At 49.8% G+C, this 21,824-nt stretch overlaps 1 protein-coding gene across 1 annotated transcript in view; it reads left to right on the top strand.

Annotated features, from left to right (window-relative positions):
- PPP1R16B (protein phosphatase 1 regulatory subunit 16B) overlaps window positions 1-21,824 on the top strand; it is a 57,613-nt gene that overhangs the window by 14,326 nt on the left and 21,463 nt on the right. Inside the window, exon 2 of the mRNA XM_033074909.1 lies at window positions 2,653-3,040. Within this exon, the coding sequence (XP_032930800.1) occupies window positions 2,794-3,040 (247 nt within the window). The 5' untranslated portion in view covers window positions 2,653-2,793. The remainder of the gene's footprint in view (window positions 1-2,652; window positions 3,041-21,824) is intronic.

The raw sequence follows: 21,824 nt of genomic DNA, 5'->3' as shown, positions 1-21,824 counted from the left end.
TGTCCATGGGTCTCCCCTCTCCACTCCCCTTTACAGACCACTTGAATCTCCCATTTCTGCTGTTGTGAGAGCAGAGGAGCTGCAGGAAAGCTGAAACATGGGCAAGCCCAGCCACACTTGTCCTCTGCTTACAAATCAATGTCCTGTTCCTCTTTCCAAGGTGCAGTCCTAAACCCACAAGAAAACTTCCAGCTTATCTTGTGAAGTGCTGCAATAAAGTTCCCTGCTTTAATAATCCTGCAGAACTAGGTCCTCATTTCTACTCCAGGTGTGTTTTGGAAAATATTTGTTCATCTTTGAGCAAACAATGGCAGAAGTGGCCTGGAAAAGGAGCGAGGTGGGAGTGCCTGTGCAGTATTCCAAGAGGCATTTCCTGCCCTTATCTCCCCTCCTTCGAGGTATTGTAACTGGGGCTTCAATCTGCAGGCTGTGCTGCTGCAGAGACTGAGATTGCCAACAAAGATACTTCCCAGGAATGCTTGCCAGGGGCAGGAGCTGAGTTCACCAGAGGTGCTGAAGAGCTTTCCAGCCCAGTGCCTGCGCTCGGGAAATGCGTCTGTCCCAAATCAGAGCCTTTTGGGGAGGGCATTCCTGCATTTTCTGTGGGGTTTCTGGGGACTGTGGTGGGTCCCAGCCCTGGGGGCTGTGGGCAGGGGTCAGGGACAGCTGTGAGTGGTTCTTGTGCTGTGGAGGAGCCTCAGCACCCTTCCCTTGCTTTCCAGGGCTGTGCTAAAGCCACAGGTTGGTGTTTTCCATCTGAAGCAAGTGAATTGAATTTGAATTTTGAGTTACTAGCTCTCTTATGAAAAACTTTGCAAGGATTTGGGTTTGTTCCTGTGTGGAACTAAAGCATTATCTGGCACTCTTAAATTCTTATGGGATTAAACAGGGTTTTTTTTCCTGTTCAGATCAGTCCTGAAGTCCTCAAAATAAGGTTTGCAGGTGCTGCTGAAGCTGTCCTTGGCCGTTTGCTGGATAAAGCAGCTTCCCAGAGCTGCCTGTGAGCTCTGGCTGAGTTTGTTTGTTTTCAGTTCCCAAACCAATTATCTGTTGGAGGAAATGGTGTGTCTCGCTCTCAGTCTGCACAGATATTTATAGGTGAGGTCAAACCCCCTGGAAGGTCCGTGGCAGTGTTCAGTGGGTGTGGATGCCTCAGCCCTGTGGGATTCCCTGGGTGTGCTGTGGACACTGCCCTGCAGCCCCTCAGAGCCTCCTCCATGGGCTGCTTCCCCCCCTGAGGGGTATGAGCTGTGGCTTTTCCTGGCCCACCTGGATGGGGTAAGGGTTGGTGTCCTCACCATGGCTCTCAGCTGGGTCTGGCCTCTCTTCTGCTGCTTTTCCCATAGATTCTCTGCATCCAGTGCTTACCAGGCTGTTGCTTCCTCTCTTTTGCAGCAGCAGAGTTGAGCTCCAGCTGTCTTATTGAGGCTTTCTCAGGTGCTTGTGAATACTCAAGTTCTTCAGTCCCCTTTCCCATCAACACTTTTTGGTTTGTCCCTTCCAAGCTGGCTGAACCACATGAGCTCTCATCTCATACCTAGTTATTTGCTGTTTGCCTGGATTTTGCATGAGCCATTTAATGTGCTTTGCACAGGTCTGTTTGGAAAGGATTAATTCGATTTGCCTGTGATGTCAGCTCTATTTAAAATGCACCTCTTGGACATCTCCTGAAATCTGGGCTGTTTCCTCCTCCTGAGCAGCTGTGGCTGTGGGTGGAAGCTGCCCATGGGTCCCTGTTGGGCACTCTGTGTAGCCCTGCTCAGAGATTGCTGCTGTGCTCACACCAGGGGTCAGGAGCTGTGAACTGACTGCTCTCACTGCTGTGCTTGTGGACCCTGAACTGCAAAACAGAGGGATTTAGTGTGTGGTGAAGAGAAAACCTGAAGGAAGAGAGAAATGAGCACAACCCCTGTGTTCTTCAGAGCTGAGGTGGTTTAAGTGTTTTTAATACCTGGGAGCTGGGTGTATCCAGCTGTATCCCCTTGGCTGGGGCTGGATGGATGAGGCAGAGCAGCACAGATGATGCTCCTGGTGGGTAAAGATCCTGTGGGACAGCCTGCCTGGCCTCAGGGCAGCAGACAGGTACCAGATACCTCCAGCCTCTGGCTGCTGGGTCATTTGTGCTGGTCTGGTGCCTGTGACTGCCCTGGGCACTGCAGCCTGGGTCCCCTCTGACCTGTGCTTTGCTGCTCAGACTGAAATGCCTCAGGAGGTGGCTGCTGGTGTGAGCAGGACTGGGGACATCTGGAACCAGGGGGGTGGAGAGGAGCAGCCCAGGGAAGGATGGGAGTCTCAGTACTCAAGCTGTTCCCAAGTTGTCTGTCTGACAAATGGTATCAAACAGGTGGGAGATCTTTGTTCATTAAGGCTTTATTCTGCCTGTAGGAGAGGGTTAATGTGAGCAGTGGACATGAATGAGGAACTTGTGCTTAATCAAGAAGGTTTTGCTGGGATGTTTGGAGTGGGGGAAGGGGGGAAATCACCAAGGCCAGTAAGAACAATTAAAGCAATTAGAGCAATTAAAGCACAGTTAACTCAGCTGCCTTTTGAGGTGGTAGATGTCGCCTGTTGTGTTTTCCAGCAGGCTGAACTCATGTGCCCGATGATGCCTGATCTCTCCTGCTCTTCTCCTCATTTCAGGTTCCCACCTCATTCCCAGCAGTGTGCCATGGGCCCTCCCCAGCTCAGCCTCAGGATGCTGGTATAGCAGCAGGTGGCTGCCATCCAGAGGACCTGTGGTGGGCCATCCCTCCCCCTGGGACATCCTCCTGCTCCCCTCCCTGGGCACAAGCCATGGATGCCCACGTGGACCTGCTGACCGAGCTGCAGCTGCTGGACAAGGTGCCCACGCTGGAGAGGCTGCGGGCAGCCCAGAAAAGGAGGGCTCAGCAGCTGAAGAAATGGGCCCAGTATGAGAAGGAGATGCAGCACAAGAAGAGGAAGCACGAAAAGAAGAGGAATGCTGTGAACAGGAAGAAAGTGTCTTTTGAAGCCAGCGTTGCTCTGCTGGAGGCTTCTCTGAGGAATGATGTGGAGGAAGGTATGGTGCTGGTGCCTGGCAGGTTTTGTCTGGCTGCCTGTGAGCTCCAGGTGGTGTGAAACCCTCTGTGGTGTGCAGAGGCATCTGTGCTGTCACCCATGGGCTGCCCTTGCTGTAGTGCTGGGCTTTAAAGCGTTGCCATCTCTGATTGAGCCCTGAGTCCTCGGAGCCCCGTGTGACACCAGCGTTACCTTGGCTGGCATCAGGAGTGGGTGCAGGAGTGCCAGGATAGGGCAGGAGCTGTCACTGAGGTTTGGGTGAAGGAAGGCAGTTTTCATCTCTTTCCTTCTCACACTTCCTACTTACAGGAGGTGTGAAACACTTCCTTGCCTTCTGGGTGTGCCTCTCGGTGGTTTTATAGAAGTCTGTCGCAGGGATTTACATGTCAGTGTAAATCTCTTCAGCTTCCCTGCTTGAGGCCATGGATTCAGAGCTGTGTGAATGTATGATTCTTTTCCCAAAATACTGGGAAGCATAGCTTTGCTTAGTTCTTCCTGAAGAACAGAACTGCAAATCGTTTCAAAATTGGTTTAATTGCACCATTTCAAAGTGGATGAAAGTGCTTTGCTTCTGCTACAAAATCTGAAGGGAGGAGAAAAAAATGTCTAAAAGTCAATAACCATTAGCCTCAGCACAGCATGGGGGAAAACCTGTGAGCTTGGGGAGCTGGAGAGTGCTTCTCTGCAGAGGAGTAAAAATATCTTTTGCAGGAGAGCTGGAGCAGGCTTTGGGGTTGGTGCTCTGCAAGGCAGTGAAATTGGTGTGATCTTCCTGATTCCTTGGCATGGCAGGGGAGGGTGCTTAGGAAACCTGGCCAGTTGAGCATCTCTGCTAGAGAATGTTGCTCTAGTTTCCAGCACCCTCTGCAAGAGGCAGTGTATCCTTGCCTGGTATGTGGGTGGAAGGCAAGGACCTCGTCTTGTCTCGTGAAGAATCTCCCCAAAGTCATGTCCCTGTTTCTGAGCAAGCCTTTTCTGCCCTCTAAATTGTCCTTGTGTGTGTTTTGCTGCTGTTTGGAAACAGAGCATGGACAGTGGTGACCCTGCCTGGGCACTGTCACTGCATTTGCCAAGCTCTCCTGTGGCTCTGGTTGTTCGTGCATCTGTGACCTCCCTGCAACAGCAGATCAGTGATAATGCCAGGAGCTGCAGCTTTTATTCATTCCTTCCTTGCTTTAGAGGTTTAATAGCTCTCTCCAGCTCTCTGCTCCAGTGGCCCTGTGTTTCTCACTCTGAGCTGCTGTGGTTTGCTAGGAGGGCTCCAGCAGTGAAGCCAGCTGTGAAGCTGTGGCTGCTGACCCTGCCTGAGTGGGCAGGTTTGTGACTTGTGTCACCTCTGTCTGTGCTGGCAGGTACTGGCAGCCTGTGCTTTGGGTTTGATACCCAGCTGTTCAGCTGCCAGGGACAGGTCACAGCTCTGGGACAGATGAGGAGAGTTTCACCATCTTCCTTCTGTGTGGTGCTGGGGCTGGGATGGCTCTGCAAGGGGCCCAACCTTGGATCTTGCTTTCAGCTCTCTCTGTTTTGGGATCTGGGCCTTTGGAAGGAGGAAAGCTCCTCACAGATGCTCTCTCATTTTGTGAGGGATGCAGGAAGGGTGGGGGTGTTTGTGACCAGGGCCCTGGTGGAGGGTGGCTGTGCTCCCTGGGGCAGGGCTGGTGTGTGTTCAGGCTGTGGCACCAGTGTTCTGGGCTCCTGGGCACAGTGGTGTCTTGCACCACGTATGGATGTGGATGCTTCACTGCTGAAGCTGCAGAGTTGAGCTTTCAGCTCCCAGCTCCACTCTTTTCCTTCTATGGAGGAAAATCCATCGCTGCAGGTCTCTTTTGGCACCATAATCCTGTTGACCTCTTTCTGTGGCAAGCCCAGGCTGTGGGCTTGAACCAGCAGCTGCTCTTTCCAGTGTGATGCTGGTGATAAAAGCCAAATGGTACAAAACCACTTCCCTGCTGACAGAAAATCAATCTCTCCACCCTCTGGAGAAGAAAAGGGACAGTATTCCCACAGCACAGGTGATTCCCAAGTAGTTGGATGGTTCAGATGCCTCAAGTTTTTACAGTGAATTTGTTTTGTGCTCAATTAATTTAAGTCCTAAAAGTAGTGTGTGGGCAGGTTGTGTGCCTGCTCTGCCCCCTCTGTGATGTGGGACCAGGATAAAGGGAGGAGGGGACAGAGTCAAACCCAGGTGCCAAACTGGCAAAATTCCTTATCAAGAAAGTGTGGGAACTCGTGGGCTTTCAGAGGTCCCAGGTGATTATTTTGATATATGAATCATCTTTTGTTTCCATGTGGGATGTGGAGGGGGAGGTGAAATATAAATGATTAAGAAGTTGATAAGTCAGTGTGAGGAAGGTTGGAGCTGGGGGTGCAGCTGGCACGTGTCACCTCCCAGCTGCCTCTGGCTGTGCCATTTCCATTCCTTGTGACTTTTCTGTTTATTTTTATCATTCTCACCCCCAAAGTGGGAGAGGGGATGGTGGGAGTTACTGTGCAATGAAATTGGGGAGGAGAAAGAGTTGGGTACTGAGTTGGCTCTTTGTCCAGATGTTGTGTGACGCTGTGCTGTGTGACCAGCTCCTGATGTGGTGGTGGAGTGCAGTAGGATGGAGCTGGTGGGTTCAGATCCCAGCCCTGCTTTTCAGGGGTCCTGAGGTCCTGGACATGCTGCTTTCACTTTGCCTGCCTCTTGTCCAGGTGTAGTTGAGAGAGCTTCTGTGTGCCAGGTGACATGTGACAGGCAAGAGGAAACGGCCTCAAGTTGCACCCCAGGGTAGGTTTAGATGGGTTCTTAGGAAAATTTTCTTCACCAAAAGGGTTGGCTGGCCCTGGCAGAGGCTGCCCAGTGCAGTGGTTGTGTAACCATTTAAAAGAGGCATCAGTGTGGCACCTGGTGACATTGGCAGTGCTGGGACTCTGATCCTGGAGGGCTTTTCCAGCCTCAGTTGTTCTGTGGTTCCATGGCCCCAGTGTGGTGCCAGGCAGGACTGAAGGCTCCTGGAGACCATCAGCCCAGCGTGGGCAGGAGCTGTGACGGGGTGATGGCTCCTGTCTGCTTGTTCCTCACATCTTCTGCAACAGATCTGTCAAAACATGCCAGGTTTTACAAACAAGCTGCTATTAAAAGCTCTGTTGGATCTCTGTGACAGCACGGTGGGGAGCACGCTGCAGACACGCTGGTGGCAGATGTGAGCTGGGGACACTGGGGTGATGGGCAGTGACCCCACACTGAGGGCAGCAGTGCCCCTGGGCTGCAGGGTGCTGCCTGGACCCTCAGTTTGGCAAGCTGGGATAGTCCAGACAGCTGCTGGGTGAGCTCTGGGCTGGGAGAGCAGAGCACTCCCAGCTGCCAGGCTGGACCTGGTGCGTGCTCTGTGGGAATGCTGGGGAGGGGCAGCACACACCATCACCATTTTAATGGAAATGTGCTCACAGCCTCACCTAGATCTGGCCTCAATCCGAGCTGCTTTCAGAGGGATGGTGCAGAAGGGAGCCCCTCAGCCCACACAGAGCTTTCAGGGAGTGTGGTGCTGGATGCAGCCTCTGGGCTGTTCCGATGGCTGCGAGGGAGTTGCTTTATAATGCAATAAAGGAGTGCTTTATGAGCTACTCTACTGATTGCAAAGGATTTCTGAAGATAAGAAATTGCTGAGGGCTTTGGAGCTGTTCTGTGAGGTGATGGACTGAAACCATGGCGAGGAGGCTGGTCCTGCCATTCCCAGGGCAGCACCTCATCCCCAAAAGCAGCCAGGGCTGTCATGTCCAGGTCTTTCTACATCACTGAGCTTTTCTAAAAGCAGCCCCAGAGCATGGGGAGATGAGACTGGTGTTCTGTAAACTGAGAAAACAGATCCCAGAGGTGGGTAAAGTGGCTGCTTGTACAGACATGTGGCATTTGCTGTCTGGATGTCCCTTTGCACACCTAGGCTGTTTGCAGTGGGAGCTCCTGCTTGAACGACACAAACTGCAGGTGTTGGCATTGATTCAGGCTGAGCTGGGCTCCTGGAAGGAGGCAGCAGAGAAGTAGAGAGCCCAAGGATTGATTCACCTTCCAGCAGTGCCAGAGGTGCCCTGGTTCTGTTGCTCTGGGATGAGAGCTGCCTCCCACGGGCACCGCTGCCACCCCCGGCGATGGCATCGCTGCAGATCCTTCAGCTCCCACCTCCTGGCACTGCATCCTGCAGGCAAAACCTCATCACAGCCAGTGTTGTATAAAGCAGCACTTCTGCAGGAGTTTGACTGTGCACATCCTTATGGCTGGTGAGCCTGGAAGTGAAGGAAAACCCAGGTTTGGTGAACTTGGACTCAGCAAAACAGTTCCCAGTGACAGAGCAGAGGGCATAAGCTTGGAGCTCATTGTAGGGGAGGATTTCCCTGGGGAGAATGCAACTCCTTCCTATAAACACATCCCCCTGCTTCCCTTTGTGCCATCCACTCTCAAATCTCCTGTTCCTGTGCTGTGGTGCCCAGCATGGTTCATGCACCCTCTGGGGGTAGCCCCAAGCAGCTCTGACCGTGCTCCCCTTGCACCTCTGAGCAAACCCAACCTTGTCATTGGCAAAGGCACTTTTAAAAGAGGCCCTAATTAGTGTCTATAAATTGCTTTCTTTAACCTTTCCAAGCTGATGTGATCTGTTCCCTTGTTACTTCAAACCTTTTATGAGTGCCTTAATTTTGCACATTATTAATCTCCTGAAGCTTTTTTTTGTGGGGTTCCTGTGTCCAGGTCTGTGAGTAAGTGCATTTATCTGTCTGAGAAGGTTTTTCCCCTGGGTTTTGTGCCTTTTGAAGGGCTCTGAAAAGAAAAGATCTCGTCACCATCAGTCTGAGTGTGAATCTGGGTATTTGGGAACGGTTTGAGTCAGAAAGTAGAAGTTTCTTTTCAGTAACAAAGGCATTTCTCTAGTTTTAAGCTCTCACTGGGTGGAAATGAGAGCTGTCCTCTTTAGAAGCTGCTTGTGGGAGCCCTTGGCAATGATGAATTTTGTTAATTTTGTTAATGGTGGTTGGTGTGTCTTCCAAAAGCAGATTCACGTATTTGGCCACATTTTAACTTGGCTTTTTCATGCAGTTTGGATGTGATGCCAACGTGGGGTGATTTGCATATGGCAGCTAACTAGAAGCATCTGGAGTATGAGCAATATTGAATCAGCAACTTTCCCTGTTGTCATAACAAGTAAATATTTTTAAAATTTCAATCAAGTGGGGAAGTTATATCCATAAGAGCTTCAAATGCCAACTTTCCTGTCTCAAAATTAATACTGAAAGTCCACCTAAGGTTTTTCTGGGATGAGGCCCTCTCCCCCTGCCAAATCTGCAGTCAACTCCTACAATTAATTTGACAATTTTTCTTTAAACAAAAAAGTTTGATCAGAAATACTTCTTTTATTTCTCAAGTTGGTAATTTCCACATCATTTCATTTGCTGCCTTTTACATGTGTGTTGCTTCCCACCATTTCTGATACCACTGAAAGTATTTCTGGTGTATTTTGTAATAGGATTACAGGGTAATGAATAAGCATTGGATTCAAACTGCTTGTCCTGCCAGTCTGTTTGGCTTAAGGTGCTTTTAATCAAATTGGCCAGTCACTGTTGTCAAGATTTTGTTTCTTACAAGAGGTAGCTTAAATCACTTAATCATCTTCCAACATTTGGCTACAGAGTGTTTTGGAGGAGAAGCTCAGCGTCCCCTTGGCTGCCTGTGCACCTGAATACAACCTGGGCATTTCCTTGGTTTGCTGGTGTTAGTGTGGCCGTGTGTGAGCAGTGCTGCTGCCTCCAAAGGCAGTCAGTAGGAGGGAGGCTGGGGCTGCTCAGGTTGTGTGCAAGGTGCAGTAGGTGTAGAATACATGAGGTCACCATCTGCTGCCATCCCTGCCCGGCCAAATCACGGCAGGGAGGGCCCGGGATGCAGCAGGAACCTCAGACTTTGGGAGCCCAGGGCAGATTATCAATGGGACTTATTCAGCCAGGTGCCTGGAGATGTCCCTGTGTGCAGGTCTCAGTCAGTGGTGTTTGCCCTGTCCCTCCCTGTGCTGGCAGTGACGTGCAGCAGCCCTGCCTGCTTCCTGCTGCCTACAGAGCTGCAAAAGCCAGGGCCAGCACTTCCAAATCTGGTGCTGCTTGCTGGTATGTCATGGCTCTTTCTAGCCTGTCACTTCCCAGCTTGGCTGTCCTTGTGTTTTCCCCATGTGCAGAGGGCAGGGCTGGACCCTGGGAGCAGCTCCTGCTCAGTGGGATCAGGGCTGGTGCTCCAGCCCAGCCCCATCCCTGCCCTGGGAGTTGGGACAGGGGGTTTCTCCTTGCAGGCAGTGCCTGGTGCCTTCCAGGTGAGTGTTTCTGTGCTCTGATTCACGGTGAGTTTTGTCCCACTCCAGTAGTGAGGAATCAGAGTGTCACCAGCAGCTCTGGTGTGTTCTGTGTCATGAGCAGCACAACCCAGAGTGAGATTTCCTCTGCTCTCTCCCTGCTGTGAGCTCTGAGAGCCAAGGCTCTGTCCTGCTGGGCTGCTGTGTTGTGGGGTCCAATCCAGTTCCCCCAAGGTCTGTGGGACACAAACCTGATTGCTGTGAGAGCTCAGTGGCTTCTTGCAGCATCATTCTGTTTTCAGGTGTGTTTTGTAAAACAACCCCCTGCAAAACAACCCACAACCAAAACCACAGGTCTGCAGCCACTTATCTGATTGTTCTTTGCAAATGAATGTTGGTGGGGAAATGAATACTTTTGGGGGTGAACCCTTCTTGCAGGGTGAAACCTGACATTACTTCTTTACCCCTGGTACAGTTGAAAATGTATTTCCAGCCAGGAGGAACTTGCCTGTGAGCTGTGGTTGCAGGCTCTGCTTTCTGCCCCTTTCTCCTGGTCAAGGAGAACTTGAAAAGTGGATTAAATCTATTTTTTTTCCAGATTTAAATTCCTGCCCTTCTGGATTGAGGCCAGCTCAGCTGGTGTAGATTTCTCCCTCCTAGAATAATGGAAAATAGAGGTTGAGAGGGCCTCAGGAGGTCATGTAATCCACCTCCTGCCCCAAGGCAGGATCAACTGTATCTAAAATGCTTGCTAATGAGGGTGGAGTTAGGTATCTTAGTGTATTTATAGGCATCTCCCCAACACCAGGGCACATCTACCTGTGCAAGGAGCCCTGCTTCTCATTCAGTTGTGCATATTTTTCCTACTTGCTTATATTTATCCTCCTTTTCTTTTTTTTTTTTTTTTTCCTTTGCATCTCATCCTTACACTTATTGACTGGGAGTTTTCCTACTTCCGTGAAGAATGCTCTAATTCTTTCTTTAATAGCAGTTGCTATGGCAGCTGGTTCAGGCAGTGCCTTATAGCCTAGTGCAGAGCTGCTTCCACACACACTTCCACTGCTTGTTTTTCCCTCTGGAGCTTGGCCAGATCTTTGGGAAATGTTATCATTCGCTGCAAATGTCTTGAGAAAAAATAAAACTTAAAAAAATCAGATGCTGGTATAGAAAAATATCCCTTAAGCCTTGCCCACCCTCTAACCCAGCACTAAAGGATGCTAAATAGGCCAGGAAGCCAACTGTTTAATTCTGGCTGCTGGTGCATTTGTAATCAAGAGCCAAGATGCAATCAAGCACCTTGCACTTCCTTTTAATTCAGGGAACAAGAGCCCATGTGCAGCTCTGAGTGAGCAGATGCAGTTTCCACTGAGGTCTCTGCAAATTGCAATTGTTTGTTTTGCTGGATTTGGCCTCTGGATTCCCTGGATAGCATGAAGTAGGCTGGCTGCAAATACCACTCATGTGGGAAATGGGCTTGAGTTACTCTGGGGTGTTTTCTCTGCTCTGAATACGTTTTTATAACAGTTTGCAGCATTTCTCAGTTTGGCCAAGGATTTAAAGCTAAGCCTTAATTCATATTTCCCTGGTGGTCTTGTCTGCTGTGCTGGGCTTTGCTTTCAAAGTGCCAAAAAGGTCCCTGCCTTGAATGTAAGAGCATCAAGCTCTGAAATGTAGTGGGAAACTTCCAAAGTCTCATTTAGCTTTGTCTGCCTTTACCTGGGCTGACAGGAGAAATCCCATTTGTTAAAAAAACCACAATCCTCCTCCATAATAAAACCCCAAGCAACTCATCCACCAAACAAAGCAACACTCTTTTTTTTTTTTTGTCTTAAGGGCTACTGCTATAGAGTTCACCTCTAAAAAAGGGAGACTAGAGCAGGAATTAACCTCTGAGGCACTGTCACACCGTTCCCCTTGCTTGCACCAGCCCTGTGTTAGCCTGGTTGGCAGCTGGTGGTGTCCATGGCAGAGTTACCTGCTCTCAGCTTCTGTTTTCTCCTGTGTTACACCTGCCTCTGTCTGGACACATCCATGTTTTGAGTGGATGGGGAAGATTTTGGCACCTTCCAAGTATTTCCATTTAGAGCAGCAGGGGTTAGAGGTGAGGTGCTGACACTTTGATGGTTCTGGTGCAATGAGGACTGAGACACATGGTGTCTCCATGGTCTTTTAAATTATCTGATCTGAAGGATTCTCTGTATCAAACCCATCCTCATCAACAACAGCAATTTTTTCCTTATTCAATAATGTTGAATGAAAAGTACAAAGTCCTTGACAGGAGCAGAGCAGCTCTGCTGCACCAAGGTTTCATTGCTGCAGGCTGTTTGTGGTTTGCCCAGTGCCTTGGGACAAGGAATTCACCTGGAAATCCATCCCAGCTCTCAGCCTCTGGGGGCTGGAAAGGAGCAGTGTCCCTGCAGTATAGAAGCAATGTCCCTGGAATAAAGAAGAGCCATTTCCCTGGTGTTAGGGACATGGAGAGAGCTCCCTGTGTCTGTCTGCCAGCGTTGGGTTCAGATCCTCGTGCTGTCAGAGATGACAGGTGAGATCTGGGGTGCTGTGGAGTTAAATGTGATGAACCCTCTGGAGCCCATCAGCTCCACAGAGAGCAGGAGTGGCTCAGGGAGCTGGGGCTGGACAGCACACAGTGCTCCCGTGGAGAGCAAGTTTCAACCTACTTAGAGCTCAGGCTCGTCCTGTGCCTTCAAACTTTTCAGACCTGGTTTATTTTATCGGTTCAGTTCCTGTCAGTTTGTCTTTAATTAGCAAGGCTAGAGCAGGGCTCCGTGGGAGCTTAAATGGGCCTCTTGTTTTAATTAAAATTTTGGTGTAACAACCTGAAATAGCAGGTGTTAGAAAGAGCCAGAGCTCCAGGGAAGGAGGACGGTCCCTGTGGATCTGCAGTGACATCTCCTGCCTGTCAGGCACTTATCACAGGGGTTTCTTTCCTCCTAAAGCTGGTGCTGTCACAACAGTGATGCAAGGCCTGGATGTGATATGTAGCCAGCCAGCTCCACCCTGCTGCTGGATGCTGTGCCAAAACCACAGCATGTCTGGTTTGGGAGGTGACAGTGGGTCATGGAGAGGTGCTGGAAGTCCATTTTGCTTTTATTAGAAGGGCAACTGAGTTTAAAATTTCATCTGAAAGGGCACCTAAGCAGGATTCCTTGTGCTTTTACAGGAAATTTATTTCTTATAACTTCAATCAAGCAGTTGTGAAATAGCTATAAAAATGCTGCTGCTCTGTCCCTTGACCCAAATTACTCTCCTTTGTGACAGTTTTCTATCACTCTTCAGAGCCAGGAAAGCTGAGAACAGGTCAGCACTGGATCTGTAACATCAATTCAGGACTTGGGTCATCAGTGCATTGTCTCAATCAGTGCTCTAGGATTTGCCATGTGTTGGTGATGGGAATGTTTGCAGCATTGATCTGTCAGTTACCCTGTGGGGATCAGGTGAAACAGGAAATATTTGTTTGGCTTACATCCACAGACTTGTCCTGTAGCTCAAGGGCAATATTTGTTGACTGATGTTTCTGCTGTGAGGTGGGAGTGACAGCTTGGGGTGCAGGTAGAGGTGGAAGGAGCTGTGCCCAGAGGTGTGCCCATCTGCCTTGCCTTGATCCTTGTGTCATTTTCGTGGGGTTCAAACCTTTCCCAAACACTCAGCTGTCCTGGGCCAAGCTCTGAGAGGAGCACCTTCAGCTACTGGGGGCTTCCTGGATCCCTGAGCACGTTGGCAGAGATTTCTAAAGATATTTGGGTATTTTGCCTTTATTGCAGTCAGTAAAGCATTGTGTTTCTTAGGATACAGGGTGCACGTGGAGAACACTCAGCTCCCTCCTGCTGGATGCTGCTGTACAGACCACCCCTCTAATCACTGCCCCATGGCATTAAAATAGATTGACAGGGCATTTTGAGTCCCTCAAGGGTCACCCTGGTCAGAACCAGGAGTTCCCAGCAGCAGTGGGAACATCTTGTGTGTGCCATGGGGAGGAGTGGCTCCCTGACAGCCAATTCCCAGTTTTGGAAGCTGACCCCAGTGCTGTGGGCTCCCCACCCTCCTCCTTCCCTTCCTGCAGGAAGGGCCTGTGGGTTTTCCAGCTGTGGGACAGGAAAGAAGTGGGGATCCTGTTTACTCACATCTGTTCAGAGCTGCTCCTTGTCCCTGCTGCTCGTGGCTGTGCCATTCCTCAGTGTCCTGTCTCTGCTGTGCCACCAGCTCTTCGTGCAGCATCGTGTGGGGAGGTGCTGAGCTGGTGCCACAGCTGGACAGGCCCTCAAAACCCCACAGACCATCAAAACCCCAACAGGCTCTGCCTCCTGTGTGACTGGGGCATGGGAACAGCTTGATCACCCAGGGGTGCTGGGACTGGAGGGCACCAGACAGGTGTACACTGGCACTGCAGTGGGCAAAGCTGGTTTTACCCTATCCCAAAACAGCTTCTCTGTTAGATCCTAATAACATCCAATGCAATATCAGCTCCTTGGGAGGTGTCAGGTGCTGTCTGACACATGCAGGAATGTGGAGGTTTGGGGGGACTCATGCAAAGTCTTGGTTTATCTCACTAAAGTATGAGAGGACTTTGGGCTCTTTTCTTATGGGCATCCCTTTGCTGCTGTTGGGATGTCTGAATTCTCCACAGCTGGGGTATAAACCAGGAGGGTGAGGCATGGAGCTGTGAGAGGGTTTGCTGGTGGAAATGCTTGTGGAAAGGGAGAGCAGGATGCTGCAGGAGCAGGGTGAGTGGTGCAGCCTGCCCTGCTCTGGGACAGCCTCCTCAGCAACAAAAACCTCTCCAGACTGGGCACAAGTTGTGGTGTAGAGTGATGGTGTAGAACACTGCCTTGGGGGCAGAGGTGTTTACCTGAACAAAGGTGTCACAGGCCTGGGAGTGTATTTGCTTTGGAAAAAAGGAGTGTACCTGTGCTCACACATCCCCTGGGACACTCACAGCTCTGGAAAGCAGCAGGGCTGCCAAGAGCAAGTGGGGACACAGCCAGGGTGGCTCTGTCAGTCTGCTGGTGGCAGGGAGCTTTTGTGCTGTCCTTATCTCTGGGCAGTGAGTCGTTCCCGAGGGGTTTGGGGACAGCAGGAGTGGCTCCATGGAGATTGTCACCCTGGCAGTGGGTGGGTGCTGCTGCAGAGGCACTGCCCTGGGGCTGAGACCAGGCTGTGGCTGTGCTGGGCACGGCTCAGGGTGCTGGGGTGGCTGCTGAGGAGCCTGGGCACCCAGAAAGTCACTGAGGGACAGGGTCTGTCCCTGTGGCAGGCACGCTGCACCTGGGTGTGTGTGTTGCATTCCTGCAGCATTCAGAGCTGCATCATCCCAGCATCCACAGAGCCACTCTGGCCTGCATCCCCAGAGACCTGTGCATGGCCACAGGCAGTGCTGGCCCCAGGTGTGTGCTGCCTGAAAGGGGCTGTGCCAAAAGCTGGGCTCTGCCAGTGCATGCCTGCCCTGCTGCAAGCAGGACAAGGTGCCCCGAGCAGGGAGAGTGGCACTGCCAGCAGGCACTGACTGTCACCTACTCTATTTAATTGAATTTGGGAGACTTTTTTTTTTTATGGCCTATTTTAATTTTTTTTTTTTTTTTGGACAGTTGCTTAACTGGGAAAGTAAACTGGAGAAGAGAAGCTGTCCTTGTTTAAAAGGGTCTACCCTTAGCCCATAAATCTGGGCCAGATCTACTGGTACATGCTGATGCTTTATGCAGCCCTGGAAAGGAAAACAGGCATAAATATCACTTTATAGCTGTTCTGCTTTGCTCCATGAATCTGGATCAGTGTCTCTCTCCCTCCTAATCGGGTTAGTTTTCTTTTGATCTAGCTCTGTTAAGGAAATCTAAACTGATTTAGCTATTCCCATCCATTTTCCATTTGCCTGATGGCTCTTTCCACAAGGCTGTGTCAGCTCTACCCTAATTACTGTTGAGTTGTCTGATGCTGTAGCAGGTGACACTCTGCTGTAGAACTTTGTAAATCTTAACCAGTATTCACTGGGAATTTTTTTTGGCAGATGTTTTGTTTCATTTTTGGACAGATTAGTTTTAAATTGGCAAGTGCACTAGACTTAAGGAGAAGACAATTGCTACTAGCTGCCAAAAAGAAAACACTAATTATCAATCATGTTTTATTGAGTCTCTGTTGAACTGATTTGCTGTAGAAAACATAATTTTCTTGTACTCTAGCTTCAGGACATCTGATTTTTGAGAGTTCTGCTCTCTTGATAGCCGTGATGTATGATGCAGCATAGAAGAGGGGAAAAATTAGCTCAGGATTAAAATCTGTGACATCTTGGAATTTTAATCACCTCCTTTTAGGGACATAAAGCCATTTTCTATGCTGATGTGCCATAAAACCATTGCAGACTCATCTTCCTTGTCACTTGTGCATGAAGAGCCTGTCCCTGCCCGTGATTTACAGCAGAGTTCAGTGAATGCCATGGCTTGTTTGTTTGCTCTCAGTAGGTCCCAGTTCAATACTGTGAGACGAGATAAGAGCAGCTGGGGGAAATCTCAGTGTTCCTGCCTTGCTGTGACAGGCAGCAGCAGCAAAGCAGCCACTGCCTCTGGAGTCACCCTTCTTTTACAAAGCTGCTGCTACAGGCATTAGGTAAATCGGGTGTTGAGTGAGTTATTGTCCACTGTGGTTACTTGTGATGGCTGAAACCTCTGTCACTGTGCTCCTGGTGTCTGTTACAGTCAAACTGCCCACTGGGAGAGGCAGGTGGGGTCCAGGAGCATCTTCCCAGCTGGCTCATGTAGTCCCTGACTGCACACTGGGCTGGTTTTCTCTTGGGATAAGTCCAACAGGGCAGTTTTATCCAGGTGTATTTCTGTGAGAGGGCAGTGCTGTCTGTGAGGGGAGGTGTGGTGTGTGCCCTGTGTGCTCTGTGTGCTGTGGACACGTGGGAGCTGTGGCCAAGTAGGACTGGTCAGTGGGTCAGCACAGCCTGGCCCCTGTCCATCATTGCTGGGAATGGGCTCCAGCAGCAGCAAATCTCTCCTTATTTTCAGCAAGGCTGTAGGAAAAGAAGGGATTTCCAGCCAGGGATCTGGGAAACCTTGTCATTCAGATCTGGTCCACTCTCTGAAGAAACTCCTGGATTTAAATACACTGCATGGGGAAGGAGGGATCAGGTGGTTGCAAAGCATCTCAAAACTGCTGGCAGTGTAAAGGACCTCCTTATGAGAGCTTCTGTTCATTTCACAGTCCTTTGAATAATTTCCTTTTAGTGCTTTTTGGAATTCTACTGCAGAATGGAAACCCAAGGGAAGGTTTGTGCATCTTGCTGAGCTGCTCTGGGGCTCAGGTCTGTCCAAATTCCTCTCTGGCTGGTGCTGGAGTGGAGGAGATGGCTTGGCTTTGCCTCCTGTCCCATTCCCAGGGTGGCTCTGCAGTTCCCAGCTGCTGTGATTTGCCTGCATGTGCTGAGCTTTCATCTCTGCTTTTATGGGCACGTTATGTGTTAGACTCTCTGGTGCAATATATTCTTCTTCTTAATGTCTTTGATGCTGCCATGCATCACAGGCACAGAACACCTCAAACTAATCTGGTTTGTTGGTCTGTGTAGAGAAGGAGCCCTCCTGAGGAGCTGGGAGAGCCAAGCTCCAGCAGCAAAGGGGTTAATGCTGTCTGTCCCAAGGACTCCCTGTGTCACCTGGCTGTCCCCTTGGTCCTTGGAGCCCTCAGAGGTGTTCTGTCCCCAGAGCAGGCTGTTTGCTCCATGGGGATGTGTGTGCTGGGGATGGTCCCTGCTGCAGGGCTGCTGCTGCCCTGTTGCATGGAGCAGGCAGCACCAGCTGGTCCTGTGGGTGTCCTTCAGCCCAGAGGGTGTGTGGAGAGCTTGGCCACCAAAACACGTCCATCTCTGAGTTTTAGGTGGCAATTTATGCAACCAGGGCTCATTTTAACTCACCTTTTGCTGGCTCCTCCCAGCCATGCTGGATGGAGGAGAGAACAGTGCTGTTGGGATGTGGGGCCAAGCTGGGGTTACAGCTGTGGGAGGTGGCATCAGCCAGGGCAGAAGATGTGTGCAGCCTTCACGTGCTCACTCCTCAAAGGGGAACAGCCAGGATTTGGTTCAGGGTTTGTAGGTCAGGTTTCCATTATACAACTGTACTGGTTACTGCTGCAGACCTCGTTGGATGCTCCTGGTGGGGTGGGCTCCTTTCCCTGGAGTGATTCTTTGTGATCAGATGAACAGAAAGAAACAGGATTTCTGTTGTAGCACTGTCTGGGTGCTCATGGAGGGTTGGAGTGGGATTGCCTCAGCCTGTGAAATGTGGGAAACATATAAAAAACATATTTTACAAACAATGGACTGGGAAAAATAATAATAATTTTCTTTAATATTGTGTTTTTCCCAGACAAAGGTGAACCAGAAACAGCTGGGGAGGGATCTTGTGCTTGATGACAGACCTAGCAATGAGGGTCAGATCCCCTGCATCTCCCACAGCAGACACAGGTGCTCCTGGCACAGGTCACACTGAGCACGTGGGGCTCTCTGCCCACGCCTTCAGGACAGGACTTCTTGTGAGGGAGGTTCCATCCTTGGTTTAGGAGGGAGAGTACAACCCTCCCACTTCATTTCAGAGGAGATTAAATGGTCCATGATGTCTCCAGGAGCCAGAACACTTGGATATCCTCAGGAGGGTCTGAAACCTTGGCTAGCCAGTCCTACTCCTGTTAATGAAGGACTTGGTCTCAAAAAGATATTTAGGAGGATGCTCCAGGTCTCTTCTACTGGGTGTTGGTCTGCAGAAAAATAGAAGAAGCTGCTGGATTTACTCAGTTACACTGTGCTGGAGATGCTGAATTTTGAGGCTGGGAGCAGGAGGAGGCAGGGCAGTGCTGGGTCCAGCCCCAGGGATGGCACAGGGCTCACATCTGCCCATTTCCATGGCAGCTCCTGGTCCCCTTTGCTGTCACTGGGATCCACCTCTGCAGCCTGTAATTAGTGCTGTCAGCAGAGCTGTGTAAGCAGCCACTTCAGTATTGATTACTTTAATGAACTTACCAAGGTGGGTTGAGCTACTAAAGCATTTTGTTGTTCCTGTGAATGTTCAAGTCAAAATATTAGACTGTGGGATGATGCAAAGCTGGAGCCTGGCTTTCCTATTGTCTTAATGCTCAAAATGGGGGTTATTTTAGTAAATTTGATCATGTAGTGTGTTCTCCTCAAGCAGCATGGCAGGAGGGAGTAGGGAGGCTCTCCCCCTTTACTCCTCGGTGTAAGGGCTGCAGTGAGTACAGAGCAGCCTGCCATTCAAGCCCAGAAGATGGATGTCACCATTCCTGCAGTGTGACAGCTCAAAGGTGGTCCGTGGCACTCAGGCTCTTGTCGTGTTAAATATGTAATGAAAAACTCCTGATAAGAGCGATCTGCTGGTGAGGGAGCTTTCAGAAACAAACAGGATGGGATGAAATGGCTCATTAACAACACTGGGTTTGCTACAGAAATGAGCAGAGTTTTCACTGCTGCTGGGAGGAGAATGGTCCTGCTGCTGCTAGTGGCAAAACTTAATGGGGAATTTTAATGGCTGTTAATTATTTTGCAAACTGCCATTTTATTGGGAATTGTGATATACTCTAGCAAACTGAAGCTGTTCTCCACTGGTGCAGAAAGGAAAACTAGAACTCCTCTGAGCTGCCTCTTGCTGCAGAGGCTGGGGGTGGCATTTCACTTGCAATTCTGACATGGGGACTTGGTGCTTCATCCCAGGATAAGAGTCCTCTCACAGGGATGAAGGCAGAGAAGTCAACAGATGGTTTGAGCTGATGATTTTAAAAGTCTTTTCCAACCTTAGCAATTTTATGATTCCAAGTGGGATATATTGTGCTCTCTGTACTCCCTGCTGTTGCCTGTAACTCCTTGTTCCCACCACAGGAGCTGTGGATCAGAGATACTGCTCTGATAAGTGGGGTGCTTTAATCCTATGTGAGAGCTGCAGGGATGATGCATTTTTTAATTTGGTGGTTTGAGATATGTATTTTGTTAATATATATTATAATAATCATATAGCACATAATACATATAGTCTCAGTGTGTAAACACAAAGCAATGAATTAAAATTAAATAAATGTATGCATAAGACTGAAGTGCTGGTCTCACATCAGTGACCTGGCCTGAAGCACTAAGGCAAAGCACTTTCTGGAGGAGACTTTCAATTCTTTTCCCCTTTATGTTGATTAAAAGGTTCTCAGGCTGCCCCAAAGGCTGGTAGAGTGCTGAGCTCAGAGCTCCAGTCTGAGCTGCTGTAGATTTGGACCCCAGACCTCTCCTTGCTCGAGGCAGCATCCTTGTTGCCCTGCCAGGAGATTGAGAGCTTTCCTCTCCCTGCCCATCACTAATCTGAAGGGGTTTGCTGAGTTCAGGCTGTATTGTGCAGATGAAGGGTTGAAGCTGATGGAGATGGCTTTTGAAAAAGAGGTGAAAAAGGAAAGTGCTGCCAAACCTCAGCCTCAGTTCTTTTCTTTATCAAAGTGCCGGAAGCCCAGCAGAGCAGAGCTGCCAGCAAAAGCTGCCCTGAGTTCACATGAGGCTGCACTTTGGTGTCTGTGCACAGGGCAGGGATGGGTGAAGACAGCCAGTTGGGCTTTTTTTTGCCTTTCTAAGGTCTCAATGACCTGTCAAACTCTGGAGCTGCCTCCCCGGGCCTCCCAGCAGTCACAGAGCTGTGTTACATCACCCTGCCTGGGAACGCTCATCTTCTACTTCTTGAGATGCTGGCAAGCAGAAATCACAGGCAGCTTGTGGCAGAAGCTGTTTGAGTTTTCAGCTTTGTGTGATGGAACAGATGAGATAATTATTAAAACAAGGTGATGTGTGTGCACATACCAAGCCAGGTATGACTCTGTGCCTGCTTTTTTTACCAAATTTGAAGGCCTTTTTGCAGTCTCTGTTTTATTTATTGTAAGCTCAGGTGCTAACATGTATGAGCTGGTTTCCAGTGCTGAATACCTCTGGTGATGATGTTCACAGATGAAGTTGACCTCTGACAAGAGTTTGTTGGTAACCAAGGGACACTGGACTTTGGGGATCGCTTTGGGATTGGAGGTGTTTGACCTGGAGGGCAAACTAGAATGCACTGCTTTATTAATGCAAAGAATGCATTGTGGGCTGTTTGATTTGTCTGAATTGAAGGTTGAAAGAGCAGTGGTTGGAAAGTCTGAGGGAACAGTGAGATGTGATCAGCCCTTGAAAACTGCAAACTTCTGGGACTTGGGCATGTGAGAGTAGGAATAAAAAATTTCTGTTAGCACTGAGGCTTCAGCTGCTTTGTCCAATTGCTCTTGGCTGAACAACAGAAGGGATGGGAGAGAGCAGAGTTTTCCTGTGTTTAAAGGGCAGAGCTGGGACCTGGGCTCAAGGGCAGTGTCACAGCTGTGCCATGGACTGTCACTGTGACCTTGGCACAGAAAGGTCCTTGAGCCTCCAGAGCCTTAGTCTAACTTGGGCTGAGATGTCACAGCTGTGAAACGAGGCAAAAACTGATTGTAAAATCCCAGGAGATAGCCTGCAGCTCACTCCACTAAAACAGCTGCACTTTGGGAGATCTCTGGATCTGGAAGGTGCTGTTGAAATTCAAATCTCTGAAATATGTAAAATTTCCTGCTGAATAATTACAAGTTGCAAAAGCAAAAGGGTTGCTAAGGATTACCAATGCTTCTCTGGTAAAGTTTAGGTTTCTGCTAAACTTGCATGAAACGTAATTTTTTTTTTTAATGAAACCATATTCTGTCTTTATCTGATATTGAAAAAGGAGGTGGGAGGGTGATTTTCTGCTTTGTAGACATTTCCCTTCCTGCACTGTGCGGCATTTCCAGTCAGAAGCAGTGCTGAGGAGCAGGGGGTGAGGTTTTAGCAGATTACTCTTTAACTGCTGGCATGTCCCTTGTGCCCTGCCAGGTGGGTGGTGGTGTGAGACACATCTGGGCTGGCAGCAGCTCCTGCTGTGGCCCTGTCACACAGAGCTGGGCTGCTCTGGGTGTCCTGGCACAGCACGCTCTGCCCTTGCAGGTGTTCACAGCCAGCCTCGTGGCACCTGGACAGGAATGCAGCCATCCATGGCAGCACAGCTCAGGGCATGGCATGGAGCTCTGAAAATCTCCATCCCCAGTGTGCTCATCCTAAACCAAAGTGAGACACATTTGGGGGTGCGGAGAAAAAAAGCAATGAGAGTGTTGGTTGAGGTCAGAGTGGAGAGGCACTGGAACAGCCAGAGCAGATGGAGAGGCACAGCAGGGCTCTCTGAAGAGCAGGGTGTGGGTGGAGAAGCAGGACACACAACAGGAGTGTGAAGTGGGGCAGAGGGGGAGAGCCCAGTGGTCAGCAGGCTGTCACTGCAGGGAATCACTCGGTGTGAGCTCAGGGCAGCCTGAAAAGCAGATCTGGATTTCCCCACCCTCCACCACAACCTCTCTTCCGTTACTCTAAGTAGAAAGTTTCCTGTTTTATAATTGAAACTCTTAAAA

This window comes from Catharus ustulatus, chromosome 17 (genome assembly GCF_009819885.2).
Source record: "Catharus ustulatus isolate bCatUst1 chromosome 17, bCatUst1.pri.v2, whole genome shotgun sequence".
Lineage (NCBI taxonomy): Eukaryota > Metazoa > Chordata > Aves > Passeriformes > Turdidae > Catharus > Catharus ustulatus.
The sequence above is the reverse complement of the archived record's forward strand: the minus strand, read 5'-3'. Positions and strand labels throughout refer to the sequence as shown.